We start from the raw sequence: 14760 nt of genomic DNA on the forward strand, positions 1-14760 counted from the left end.
CTTCTGACAACTTTATATGTTTCTGTTCTAGATCCTTTATATTTGTCCTGATTGAATAATGCCTAGTGAAGGCACTGCTGTACCTGTGCTGCTTTCATACCAATGAGTGTGCTAATTACAACCTGCTCATGTTCATTCATCTTTGCATGTCCCAAATATGTCCTGTTTTCTCTTCTAGATAATGGGAGATACAAAGCTCTGTTATTTGCTGCTATAGCTAAACTAAGTAAAACCACGCAGAAGACAGGCCAAGGGAAGTTCAGACAAAGCAGGGCTGACAAGTGTTTAGTCCTGAAGCCTTGAAAACTGAGTGCAAAGCCTGTGGCTTTCTCCTGGAAGTGGCACTACTGGCCTGCAGGGCTGCAAGGACTGAAAGAGCAACTTAAGCAGTAGGCAACAGAGCATACCTTGCATTTTATTTTATTTTATTTTAATTTTATTTTATTTTATTTTATTTTATTTTATTTTATTTTATTTTATTTTATTTTATTTTATTTTATTTTATTTTATTTTATTTTTTTATTTTTTTCAATTTTCAGTTATTGCAAAGCCTTTTCAGAGCATGCAGTGAATGACTTCTTGATTTATATTTTGCCCTAGTAACTAATCTGTAATTAAAATGTTTCTCCTGTGTGGGTTTTTACCCTCTGCTTTCAGTCACAAATTTAGATTGATCAGGCTATGATAGTAGCTGTGACATTTAATGGTTTTTATAGGCCATTCTCATTGTAATAAACCAGCAAAATAGTACTGATTTTTTTTAATGTATCCATTAAATTTAGAAATTAGTTGTATAGAAGTAACTGCTTTCTGGATAGAAGGTATCTGTTATGTTGAAACCTTACCAAATAGTATTTCAAAACAACTGAAAGACTTTTGTGTTTTGGCTGCAGATAAATCTTGGTTTGCTGGAAGTAGGTGAGGGCTCTTTAATTCCAGTTTTCCTGTTTGTTGCTGAAGCAGTGAAGCATTCAGAAAAAGACAATTTCACGTTGATTAAATGCCTAAAAAGTTATCTGGTTGATTAAAAAAAAAATAAAGAAAGAAAAAGGATGTTGCATAAGCTTTTAATATTTAATTTCTATACTCTAAGTGTCCGGAAGAACATTTAGTTCCTGTTTTGAAAGATGAATGCCGTATATTGGAAAGTGTACTGAAGGCTCATTTGCAGTCACGACGCTTGTTTGCTTCTCTAGTATGTACGTGCAGGGAAGAGTAGAAAGGGTTGAGTGGGCAGTTGGCAGTCATTCATTGTCAGTGATTGCTAGTCATTCATAAAAAACTGCAGAGCTGAGAGGTGGAGCCAGCAGCAGCAGCCGCCTTTCAGGCTCTTGCAGAAGACGAGTTTGTGCAATCAGAAGCGATTTGAGAAGCTGCTCAAATATGGTATGATGAATGTAATGAGAAGATGTATGCTAAATGCATCTAATTTAAAGGGGATGCTTAGAATAAATAAAAATGTTTCAGTTCTTTTCTTCTCAAGCCCACAATGGTTTATGAACATGGAGATCTAATGGTTCTATGTTCAGGTAAAGGCTATAAATCACTTTCAAGGAATGCCCTCTAGTTTATGACACCTCTGGAGTATGTCTTTTGCCTTTAACATAAACAGTTTCAGGGAATTAATGGGTCTTGATCCAGAGATAAAAGGGAAATTTTGAGGTGAGTAGGGAATATATTACTGTATGTCATAATTTTGAGACAAAAATGACAGCAAACGTTTAATTTCAAGAAGAGACTGTGTCAGAAGCAACAAGCCATCCTTTATGTTCTCACTCTAAAAATTGCTGCATCTGTATTTTCCCCTCACTGCAATGACTGCCAATCTCATAGTCTCAACAAGATTTTTTTTATTTTATCTTTTTATCTAAAGTGTGGAAGTTACAGCAGCTTGAAAGACTTCAATTTTTAATTTACAAATCTGATTTATTCAAAACTGGGTGTGAGTAAAAGCTATTGTATCAGCTGTTCCCTCTCTTCTAGTTTGCCCTATGCAGTTCCCAGCTTCTCAGAAAGCTGCAGAGCTGTCATTGCAGGCTGATCTATGACTGGATGGGACATGGTATTTTAGGCTGGGTTTATATTCAGGCTGACGTTGCATTAAATTTAAGGAGTTCACATGAAAGTAGAAGGTTCTTGGTTGTTGAGGCTTAGGGTCCTAAACTCAAAACACTTCCTTACAGTACTGCTCTAAGCATGGTCTGGAAGAATATAATGCTGGGCTAGGAGATTTCATTTGAAATGGAGGTCTGGGGCACTGTCTGTGTATGGTTTAGAAGGCACTGAATGTATTTGTTCCTTATCAGATGTCAGAATTTCAAAGCCAACCCAGTCTCTCTCTAATTGCTAATTAAATTGTACACTGTAGGCTCTTTGAAGCTTTTTCAGAAGCTCTGACTAAAATATATATAAGCCAAACATCACTATGGCAATGTTCCAATGAAAGTGCCTGTATGCTTTATCTCCTTTTGCGGAAGCTTCATGTTGTAGTTCAGGCAGCTCAAACTATAGCAGTCACCGTTTTCAGTAGGAGTGAATGCATAACCCCTGGGGCTCTGGTTTCTCTTTGTTCTCAAGAATTTCTCAGTGCTCTCATTAGTATTAACAAGTGTAATCTATGTACATCAAAGAAAAATACATGCTTGAAGAAAGAATATTCTATGTGACCTGCTGAGCGATATGTGTATGCAAGATCAGGCTGGAGGTTAGACTTCTCCAGGTGTGTTACTTTTTCTCATAGAGTGGACTGGCAGAGTCATGCACCAATAAATACACAGACCAGTAGACTGGTTTCCTGTTTTGAGATAGAGAAGTGAGATGGAGATGGCCAGTTGCTCAAGTACAGCAGCACACAAGGGGTTTGAAGCCTTTCTTATCAATATGTACATGTTTAATTAATTTACTGTATCAAAGTGGAGTGATTTACAGGTACCTAAATATTATCTGTTCATAAGATTATGTGGGTGATAAATTAGTGTGCTTGGTTCCTTGCATTTTGAAAAATGAAGTGCTGTACAAATATAATTTTTAAAACCATCTCTCTTTGATTTTAAGACACATTTCAGAGGGAAGAAACAAATGTAAGCTTGCATGGCACTGTACTGATATTTCACCTTTCAGAAGTTTCAGGTAATGTATTGTCTGTTAATTTTAAGCCCATTCGGTTGGGTGATACTTGGAGGCTGGCTTGAAGTCCTCATCTATTACTGGAGAGCAGCTGATATTAGAAATGAGTGAGACATAGCTGTTCATGTACATCTCTAAACATTATATAGGGGAATGTGATGGCCTGAAAACAGTCTCAAACCCAGGCAGGCTAGTCCCACTTTAGTAATTGAGCATCGAGCCATTTAAGATACCTTTTTAGATTCCTAATGATCTCTTTTATTGCAACAGTCAGAAAGTAGAAAAGCAGGAGCAGCAGCAGATCCATCACAGGACTTTCTGCTGACCTACTGCTGATGAGTACATGTATTGCAGTGCACTGGGCTGCTTTTAATTTCTCTCTGCAGTCAGCACTGCAGGTTTTGGTGTTCTGAAGTAGGTAACATTTTACAATGTTGGGGATTTTTAAAGAGATTCATCCTTTTAAATAAAAGAGATAAAAGCCAGTCTGTCAGTGAAATGCATCTCACAGCTGTAGTCAGATTGGCAGTTTCTATTTTTAACTTGGCAACTTCCCCATGTTACATGCTACAGCTTTCTGTGACATTTCGGATATAGCTAATATCCTCTCAATTTTTTGGGAGGCCCATCTTATTTTTGCATCCCTCAAACAACAGCAGTGGATGCTTCTGGAGAATGAAGGGAGAGGACTATGCAAAGCTGAACATCTCATGTACTCTCCCTACATAGCCTCATCTACCATATTTTATTAGTATTAGACCCAAAATACAGGACTGAATGGACCATTTGCCCAACCCAGTAAAGTATTTTTTGTGCTTATATGTTGTTTCTTAGAGTCCAGTCCTAAAACCAGCTACAGAAATAAATTTATTTGATCAGAAAAATCATAGTCCTGTATTTGATTCTTTGTCTTGGAACATTAAAAACCCAAAAAACATACAAATTCTTCTGTGACAGAAATGCCATGGCTGCTGCCAGGCTGAGAAACCTACCTGCAGAAACATTTTTCAATGTCTTACCTTTGCTGCCAGTATACATTCTAACCAATATCTTAGTGCAGATCTTCACAAATTGCTTCTACCTACTACTGTGGTTTTCTGATTGCTTCCATGTGAAAATGGGAAAATGTGAAAGAGCTGGTAGTACCAGCTAACGGGCTAGTGCTCAGCTGCCATCCAGACAGCTAAAACAGGATGCATCAGACTATGTATAAACATCTGCAACATCACTCGCTTCTTCTAGGGCTGTTGGTTGTGAAAAAAAAAAGTGGTTAATTGAAAGGAATAGGAAGCTCTGTATCTAGACTCCCTATGGCTCAGTCTAAAGTAAATATAGACAACAAATGTGATATTCCTACATGTGCCTTTTTCTCCTGGCTATGCAAGAAGCACAGAGGGGCTGGCTCTAATGTGGATGAGTCAAATCACAGCAGTCAAGTCTCTCTATATATGAACAAACCATTCTGAGATAGATTACTGAGCTTTATTTCCTTAGCCAAGTAACTTATCTTTTCCATCTTTCTAGGTAGCTGTATGTTCTGTCATTGCTCGTAGCCTAGATGCAGGGACAAAAATATGGACAATGTTTAATAACTTCAAAATTCAGTAGACTCTTTACTGAAATCTCTCATGTGCCTGATAAGACTTTATCAACCCACTCAAAAACCTCCCTTTAAGCATGACTACTTTAAAAAATCATTCCCAAAGGACCTGTTTCTGTGTGAAGACAGTACCTGTTTATGCATGCTTCCCCCTTGTAGTTCTGTCTTGTATGGCAGTAATGGAGATTTCCAGGAAAAGTGTGTTTGGAGGCTTTCAGGAGAACTATAAAGAAACCCTCCACAGTATGGGCTATTTTCTTATATTATTCTGTTGGAACTGCCATGTAATCTGGTTCAAAATCCTTTTTTCCTGCAAAGCTGACCCTTCCTTCTTGTGTTACATACAGTAGAGTAGGTAGAGTATAAGACAGCTAATATCTCCTTGTGTGGTTTTATGAAGAAGGGTAATGGAGCCTGTTGAAGTAAACTTAACTAGCTGCTTGTTTTTGATTTGGAGAGTCTTCATCTGACTGATTCTAGAAATTACTGCAGAATTGTCTCTAGTAGAACTGGAGATGGAGAGGAATTTCTGACATGGGGGCAAGGGAGCATCTCATTGTGCTGGCTGAGAGCAGCACCATGTGTGCCATAGCAGTATTCCCTAGCCTGCTTCTAGCACCCAGCCCTCTCTGAAAGTTGAGCGAATGGGAAAGGCAGGTATTGCCCTCCTTGAGACTCAGAAATTAGAGCCTGACCTTGTTTGCACCCTATAAGCACCTTTTCCATTTTGAGTTTGTATGAACTGGTGGCAGACAGGCCAAATCCTTTTGAAGTTCTTTCTGTTTATATTTACTATTTAATATAATCTGACAAGCATAGAGCTTAGTGTCTCAGTAGTGTGTGGGTTTTGGGAAACCTATATCTGCTTTTCTACAAATGTACAGAGCTGGAAAGTGATAGCCAGGCTTTTTTAATAGTGTGAGTGGCATAAATGTAAGCCACAGTCCTGTCAAATGATGGAGGGGAAGATAATACTGTCTGATCCCAGAGAACTTTGATAAACATCAAGTACAAAAATGTCTATTCTGTTCATGTATTCTAAGTTAATGTTGAAGACTGGGCTTGTTGTAAAAAGCATTGCAGTCTCAATAGTTCTTTGCTACAGAGAAAAAAAGAAAAGCTGATTTAGATGCAGGAAAAAGTGTATTTGCTGCATTGTGAAGAATAATTTTGAATGCCCAGGGGCACACATGAGAAAATGGAAAGAGGATGCAAAGATAGAGAGTAGGAAGAATGAAGGCATATACTGTGCAGATGGAAATGTGTATGGTCTTTTAACTCCTTGAACCATAGGGTACCATAGGGTTTTTGCTTAGAAAGTGTAAATCTACCGATCTGTGAAAAATCTGCAAAAACAATGTTCAATTCCATGTTGTGATTAGAAATGGCTACTTTTTAATTCTAAGACAGGAGGAAGGGGAAAGGTGTAATCAGAATCAATTCACCTTTTATATAATTTTTCTAATACATTTATGGAGCAAAGATTTTCAAGTTTTGAAGAAAATCATGTTTATTTTAGATTCCTAGCTATATAAACCTTGTATAAATATGGGGACTCGTGCTTCCAAAAATCCTGTTTTGTAATCCTTCTATCTACTGGGAGTAAGGGTAATTTGCATGAACTTATCATCTAGAAACCACAACTGAGTCAGTGAGTTCCCCAAACAACAGGTTCACCTGTAGGTGAAGGCTCTGTGCATTTGTGGATGACATATTTTTTTGATAAATTATTTATTATAATTATACTATGATTCAGGGTGTCAGGCCTGATGTGCTAGGGGTTAGATTAAGGCTTAGACTCTTCCAGACCTGAAGAATTTTAAATGTATAACCTGGGTTAAAATCCTGCATTACCACGAGCCTCCTATGGCAATGGCGTGCTCCGTTCACAGAATTCCCTTTCATGCAAAAGGGTTTAAAAGAAAAATCTGGTTTTTCCTCCCTAGTTGTAGTCTTCCCAATAAACAGAAGCCATGTCTTTCATCCTTTTTTCCCAATTGGTTGCTTAGGGGTACTTCATCTAGGTTGGGGTTGAGATGGGGAAGGAAGGAATTTGTAGTTTTCTGTGGGGTTTTGTATGTTTGTGGGGCTGCTGCCTCTCTTGGCTGGTCTGGCTGGACTGTGAGACACCTAGGAATCCCAGACCAATAATTGCTATGTGTTAGCAATCAGCCAGATGTCCATGTGGAGCGTAGGGATGTTTCATGCTTACTGTGGAGTCAGTGGAGGCTACGCAGAAGAGAGCACATGCGAGCGCCGTGCGCATGCAGTGAACCATCTGACACGCCTTCCAAACCTGCTCTGGCCACCTGAGGCACTCAGTGGTCACACTTCACACGTTGTCTGAGGAGCACATCCCTGGGTATGCATGGGATTTTGTAGATAGAAAAGTGAAGCCATTGCTCCTCCACAGAGAGATGAGAAGGGGAAAACTTCTGCTGTAGTTTGCCCAAATAATGTCCAGCTGTCATCACTGAGACCAGAAACGTGGAAGTAATAAAACACATGACTTGCTGAATTTATAATCAGTGGTGCTGCTTCAGTGCACTGAAAAACTGAAGCTGCTGGGTAAAAATCCACTGCAGCTTTGATCCCATCCCCTGGGACAAAAAAAATAAATATATTTGTATAAAATATAAGTAATATCAAACATATAAAATTTAAAAAGAACGAGTTTATGACAGATAAAATGATAGAGTTGTTAATGCCTCTTAGCTCCCCTTGATTTTTGGTTTAATGACTTAGGTAAAAGTGAAGTGATTGGAGATGTCTCTCCAATTGAAGAAGAGATATCTCTTCTTTTTGACATCTCTTCAATTTTTTGAAAAATCAGTTGCCAATTCATAAAACAAATCCTCTTAGAAGGCAGACCATATTCTAGAGGCTTTTATTTCTAGTGGCTTGTAATGAAATTAACCTGAGTATACTGAGATGTAAAACCCAAAGCCGGAATAAATTTAGAGCAGTTGAGAGTACCCTAGAGTTCAGATAAATTATGGTACCAGGCAATCTAAGACATTCTCCCTGAACAGCCAGTTACTGACTCAGAATTCAGTAGCTTGTTAGTCCATTTCTAAAACAAGCTTTTTGTTCCAGGCTCTTTCATGGGACATCTGCCATACAGACAGATTTCTGAATGCATCTCATCTAAATGCACCAAAATATGATATTGTGAACAATGGTGGTTTTCTCTTGCTCTTAAATTATTAAGTTTATCCATGGAGTCTATGCCCAAATCACTTCTTGGCCTGTCCCATTTATCACTTGCAGTCTGTATGGTGAAGGAGGAAGTGAGAGAGATCCGTTTCGTAATTCTTCTACAAAATTAACTTTAACATTTTTTTTCTGATTGAAGGTAAATCTTTGGAGTATGCAAGACTGGGAAAAAACACTTCTCACTTTGTCCTGTATGCCATTTTGATCCAGTTTTTCATTCTAGGTTTGAGGGTATTCCCATTTCTATAGCTTATTGCTTTCCTATTTTCTTTGACTTAGCATTTTTTCCATTTATTATTTACTGAATACATTTATTCAGTACAAAGTACAATTTATGTAGCACAATGAAAGGAAGAACATTAAGTTGCTAGTACAAATAACAAAAAAAGGAAGAATAAAGTCTCAAAAAGGACAAATAATACTGAATTAATACTGCACAGTTCAGGTTGGTGGGAATCAGGCTTCTGCATCTCATAGGAATATTAGCTGCTTTTTTTTCCCACAGTCTGGCAGCCATCACTCATATTTCAATCCCCCATGCTTCAGTTTATGCTCTTTTTCGCTCATGGTTTTAGTGCTCAAGGCCTGTCCCAAAATTCCTCTTCAACTAGGGCAGTCCAAACCCCAGCCTCATACATTGCATCAGCTGGAGAAATGAGCAGATGCCCTATGAGGTCATCTGGACACATGAAGAGAGGGCACTTCAGCAATACAGGTGGAGGCTCTTGGGTTCTTCGAGAGTTGGACCTGATAAAACAGCTCTGGGGTGGAGGAGAACAGAGAGCTGCGATGGCTGCGGCTCCACCGGAGCAAAACAGACGTGGATGGAAAAGATCATTTTCTGCCAAAATAACTGTGAAAATGTCCTCAACTGCTCCTGGATCTTTCTAGTTTTTTTCTCTGTTAATATTGGCTGGTATTTTTTTCTTTTTCAGTAGGCTATGGTAGAGGGAGTGGTTTAGGTTTCTCTTCTTGCCCACTGTAACATTTCTCTGGAGCACAGACTGGATCATATTTTGGCCTACAAATCATGTAGGCCAAAGCCCAAGCAGAACTTAATCTGGTTGTGCCATAAAAAGCAATAAAAATGTTTCCGTAAAAACATCACCGACAAAAGGAGGCTCAAGGATAGTCTTCAGCCTTTATAGGATGCAGGACGAGACATAGTGGCAAAGGATGATGAGAAAGCTGAGGTTTTTTTGCCTCATTTTTCAATAGCAAGACCAGTTGTTCTCTGGATACCCTGACCCCTGAGCTGAAAGAACAGGTGTGGAGAGCAGTTACACATCCAGGAGAAATTATTAGTGACCTACTGCACCACATAGTCTATGGGCCCTGATGGCATGCACCTGAGGGTACTGAGGGAGCTGGCAAAAGTGCTTATTGGGTCACTTTCCATCATTTTCTAGCAGTCCTGGATAAGCAGGGAGATCTCAGCTGACTGGAAGATGGCAAATGTGCCATCCCTACATGAAGGGTCAGAAGGAGGATCTGAGTAACTACAGGCCAGTCTGATTTTGGTGCCAGAAAAGGCTGTGGAGCAGATCTTCCTGTGTGCCACTGTGCAGTACTTGCAGGACAGAGGATCAGGCCCAGCCAGTCTTGGTTTAGGAATGGCAGGTCCTTCTGTGACATGGAGACATGCTTAGTGGATGAGGGAAGGAATGTAGATGTGTCTACCTGTACATAGTAAAGCCTTTAATAGTGTCTCCCACAGCATACTCTTGGAAAAATTGGCAGCCCGTAGCTCGGTGATGCACTCTTCAGTGGCTAAAAAACTGTCTGGGTGGCTGGGCCCAGGGGAGTGGTGGTGAATGGAGTCAGGCAGCTGTCAGCCAGTCACTATGAGCTCCCCAGGGCATTGGGGCCAGTCCTGTTTAATATCTTCATCAATGGATGAGGGAATTGAGTGCACCTTCAGTGGGTATATGGCCAGCACAAAGTTGGGTGGGAGTATTGGTCTGATGGAGGGTAGAAAGGCTTTGCAGAGGGATCTAGACAGGCTGGATCAATGAGCCAACAGTATGAGATTCAACAAGGCTGGGTCCTTCCCTTGTGTCACAACAGTGCCCTGCAGTGCTACAGGTGGAAAGGGAACCGGACGTGCTTGTCAACAGCAGCTGAACATGAGCCAGCATGTGCCAAAGTGGCCAAGAAATCCAGTGGCATCCTGGCCTGTATCAGCAATAGTGTGGCCAGCAGGAGCAGGAAGTCATTCTTCCTGGTGAGGCCACGCCTTGAGACACTGAGGTGCTGGAGTGAGTCCAGAGATGGGCAGTGGAGCTGGTGAAGGGTCTGGAACATAAGTCCTGTGAGGAGTGGCTGAGGGAGCTGGGGGTTGTTTAGCCTGGAGAGGAGGAGGCTCAGGGGAGACTGTATCACTCTCAGTGACCTTAAGGGTCTTTTCCAAATGAAACAATTTGATGATTCTGTGATGCCGTTGATTTTCAGCATACAAGAAAGCCTGAAAAAAGACCCTGTTACAAACCTACCATGTTTTTGCAGAGCCTCTGTAATTGTGAGGGGCCTAGACAGGAGAGTGGAAAGCTGCTTACAAGCTTTATGGAAAGCTTCATCTGATGTTGAGGAGGAAGGACCCCAGTTCTGAGGAGGCCCTTCTGTATTTCCCTACAGGGGTTTACTGGTTTGCATCCTTGGTCTGGTGTATGACATCTACAGTGCAGTGTAGGACAGGTGACAAATCACAAATACTTTCTGTATTATTAGCCTTGTAAAGCTATAAATCTTGAAATTTCTGCAGAAAGGAGCTGGCCATGCAGGGTAGTTTCTTCAGGATGCCCTTAGAAATTACAGCTGGGCTTCTCATTTACATCCTTCATACATTGGAAAGCTCCCTCTTTCAGCAGACTCTTGTGCAGCTCTGTGAGCATTGCTTACCATGGAAGTGTTTCTGTATCTCCTATGCTCAGAAAACAGTTTATTTCCTGGTGTAAATTCTTTGGCCACATGAAAAGATGATTATCTTGATGATTTGCAACAAAAATACGCCATGCCACATGCTTCTCCAGGAACTAGTTGTCTGATTAAAAGTTTGTCATGCTGAAAGAGAGTCAAATAAGAGCAAGAGTAACATTATGCTCTGGTTTAAAAGAGGAGTTACTGGCTTATAAGCAATTCACTTTTCTCTTGTTTTTTCAGCTTGGATACCTGTGGAATTAGTGACCCTTCTAGACATGATTTCAAAACCGCTTCAGGGGAGAAAACTGCTTTCAGTTGGTCAGATGGTTCTGTCTTAAAACAATGGTGATATGTTACTATGTATTGTTACTGCAGTTTAACTTATTTTGCCTTTTAATACTTTGAAACTTTTCTGCAGATGATGGTGATAATAGCTTGTTTTTAAAATGTGCACAAGTTGTCCATCTTCATGAGGCAGACCTTTAAGATCAGGGGAACAGCAACTCTGAATATTTGCACAGAAAATCCCCATCCATTAGTAAGAGTAGCTAGGGAGGCGTGAATGAGAGAAAATATTTCACATGGAATATTCATGCTATTCTGAATATTTGTAAGTCTTTCTATGCCAGCACTGAAAACTACATTTCAGGTAGTATTTAAAGTGTAGGAATATGCTGATTTAGAAGATCAATGAAATTAAAAGATAAGCTGCAGTGAAGTGACAGGCTTGAAACAGTGTGACAACATTTTTTCACACAAAAGGAAAGCAAAATACAAAATTTTACCAAAAAATAGTTAACACCAGAAGTTTGGGAGATGTTGTTTATTCTTTTTCAAATTAATTTTGGTATTTGAGGTATGATTCGTAGATGACTTCTAAAATATTTTGATTTCAGTAGTAACCATGTTTTTGCTTCATGCATATATTCAGATGGAACATATTTGAATTCTGAACTGGAAAGCACATTAAGATAAAGGGTACCTTGTGTCCAGAAGTGGACTTGCTGCTGATCACATCTGTAACTGTGACAGTTTTAGGTTTGATGGATGAGAGTTAGCCTTCAGATACCATAGGGATCTGCATAAAGTAAGGACCTGAACGGAAAAGCAAACCATTTCTTTGGAGTTACCTGAAATGAAGCTGTGTTGGGATATGCTGTGTTATTCTTCTGTAATTTTCTTTCTGTGTACTTACAAGGCACTTATCATCATTGCATTTTGCTTAGATTTAAAAATAGAAATAGTGATAGCAATTGGGGGGTGGTGGTTTTTTATTACTTTTAGGAGAAACAGATTGCTTACTGGTATTGCTTAGGTATGTGTTATATACAATAGATAAAGAGAAAAAAAAAACCTATGCTGTGTAACACAGCTTAAATCTTCCCTTAAGACTTACTTTGAAAGAATTTTAGATTTTCAGTCAAGCAAATCTGTTTGTGAATATAATCTGATATTCGGGGTTTTTTTTTTTTTTTTTTTTCTATTAAAGAAGACAGAAATGCCCACAAGCCAGATTGTTTCAGAAGTCACATTTTTTACATTTTTGTACCTGGAGCCCTTGGTGTTTGGGCAGATATATCTGACAGGGTTTACCATGACCAGGAGTACATATCCACAGTGTACCAGCCCTCCTTAAAAAGGTCATTTTGGAAAAAGTCATATGGTAACAAAGCTTGAGCTCGAAGGAGGGCTTTGTACTCCCTCTACATGTATGTTTGGTCAGGAAGCCTATTCAAAAAGATTCTTTCGTGACTATTTCCTGTAGGAGAAGGTGTTCCCTTCAGGGAATGAACAGTGGCAGCTTGGCTTAATGGAGGGCTTTGTAGTACAGAAAAATTCCCTCCAGTGTGACTTGACTTCTTCTTAGCAAAGGAATGATGACCTCTCCTTGTGAATTTCCAGGGCAGTAAAGGAGATTAGATGGTGTTCTATGTGTTTGATACTGTCTGCATCTGATAATGTTTCCTAGGACCACAATATTTTCTTTGTATTATCTGAAAAAACCAGGAGATCTGTCTAGGTAGTGGAAAAGGAGAGAATGCTTCAATAATTGCTCTGCTGCTTAGTGTCTAGGGGATTTTCTTAGGTTGTCTTTATCACCACCTTTCTGCTGTGTCTTGATATAATTTGATATTTTTAAATTTTTTTTTTTACTTGAACCTTGCAATTTCAGACAGATAATTCAGTAAGTTTGACATGTTGTGATAGAAGCCAGAAGAAATGCTTTTTAAAAATAAAAAAAAACAGTTAATTTTTTTTCTGAGACTACAAATACAAAAAATATACTAGTTATGTGATTGTCATCTATTTTGTTTTCAGTGGTCAGAGTTAAAGCTATTCTGGGTGTTCTGACTCTGCATTTAGACCCACGTAATTTAATAAGTTATTTTCAAATTAAACCATTCCACTGTTTTGGTTTTTTTTTTTCATGCTATGAACAGTTACAGGGAGACTTACAACGTCACTGCAATGTATTTTTTATTATATAATTGAAATGTACTTCATTCTGAACTGTTTTAACATCACTTTTTTGTAGCAGAATTTATACAGCATGTAATTTTATCCTTATACTGCATTATCTATATTCTAGTTTCTCAACCAATTAAGAGAAGTAGGAAAGAATACTGAGCCAATTAAATGAGCAAATTGGCTGCTCTGAGGATCTATTTAACAAGCTCTTTTACATCAAAATCTACAATATTAATCAGATGGAGAATTTCTTCGGTTCTGACAAAAAACGACAGCCTGTTACACATCTATGCTGGAGATGTACAGTGCTTCGTCAAAATACTATTGCAGTTGACCAACAAAATATTCCAGTCCTCTGTGGACAAAAGAGCTAAGAAATTTACAGAAATATATTTATAAACCACAGTAATCTTTCTGGAGTGAAAGATAACTATTATTTTTTAGGTTTAAAATATCTGAGAAGAGAACAGTTCAAAAGTGTTAAACCACTCTACCACCACCCTGTGGTAAAGAAATCAGTCAGTGTATAAGAAAAAAAAATCTGTAGAAAATTAGCATTTTTTATTGCAATGAAAGCATTAGGCAATATTTTATCAGTTGTGACCAGTATCACAGAAATGACTCATTTATTAACAGTGTTCTGGGTAAACAATCACACTTTAAAATTTTGCATCTCAGTGTTAAATGCTCATGTAACTTTAAAGTACAATTTTAGTTTGGATTCCTGCTGCAATATTATTAGCATTTAATACAAAAAATTAATTAGTGCCTCCATATTACTAGCATTTAAACCAAAAAACTAAGTAGTAATTCTAATTTTATCATGCCTGTGATAATTGAATTCAGTCACAAATATAAATGATTTATCATCTATTGTGACTATAAAGCATTAGAAGGACAAATAATCATTTAAGCAGTTATATCTATTTTAACTCCATTGGTTTGGTAACTTTGTATGCCTTCTCTGAGCAACCTGTAAATGTATGAGTAAACTGTAGGTGGGCGAGAAATTAATTTTCTAAAATTCTGTCTTTTATTATGGTGGTAATAGAAAGTCAATGTTTTACAGAGGCAAAGTGCATCTGCCATAGGTAAGTGGGTGTTGTTGTATAGAAGATGTTAAATATAATTCCAAAGTGTTAGTTTAAATAATGACTATAAATACATTTATTAATCTAAACTCCAGAAAAGTCAGACAGGAAATATGAACTCAGTAATGGGCTGTCACTTTGAATCACATGATAAAATAAAGCAGAATTGAAAATGTATTGGAAAAATAAATAAATGAAATTAAATATGCCTGGTGATATATAAATAGTGTTTTGGAAACAAAATCTGAATCTGTGCTTTAAATTATAAGTAAGCCCCAACCTTCATATAGGAAGGGGAAATTTTCTGTAATGAAGTGATCATTTGATAAATTTCATTAG

General features: G+C 38.3%; 1 protein-coding gene across 1 annotated transcript in view; it reads left to right on the forward strand.

Annotated features, from left to right (window-relative positions):
* Positions 1-14760, forward strand: part of LOC147654701 (regulating synaptic membrane exocytosis protein 1-like) — a 143823-nt gene that overhangs the window by 57840 nt on the left and 71223 nt on the right. The window contains exon 2 of the mRNA XM_086875165.1: positions 11102-11179. Coding sequence (XP_086731291.1) covers positions 11102-11179 — 78 coding nt within the window. The remainder of the gene's footprint in view (positions 1-11101; positions 11180-14760) is intronic.

The sequence above is a fragment of the Cyanistes caeruleus genome, chromosome 2 (genome assembly GCF_971803275.1).
Source record: "Cyanistes caeruleus chromosome 2, bCyaCae1.hap1.1, whole genome shotgun sequence".
Taxonomy (NCBI): Eukaryota; Metazoa; Chordata; class Aves; order Passeriformes; family Paridae; genus Cyanistes; species Cyanistes caeruleus.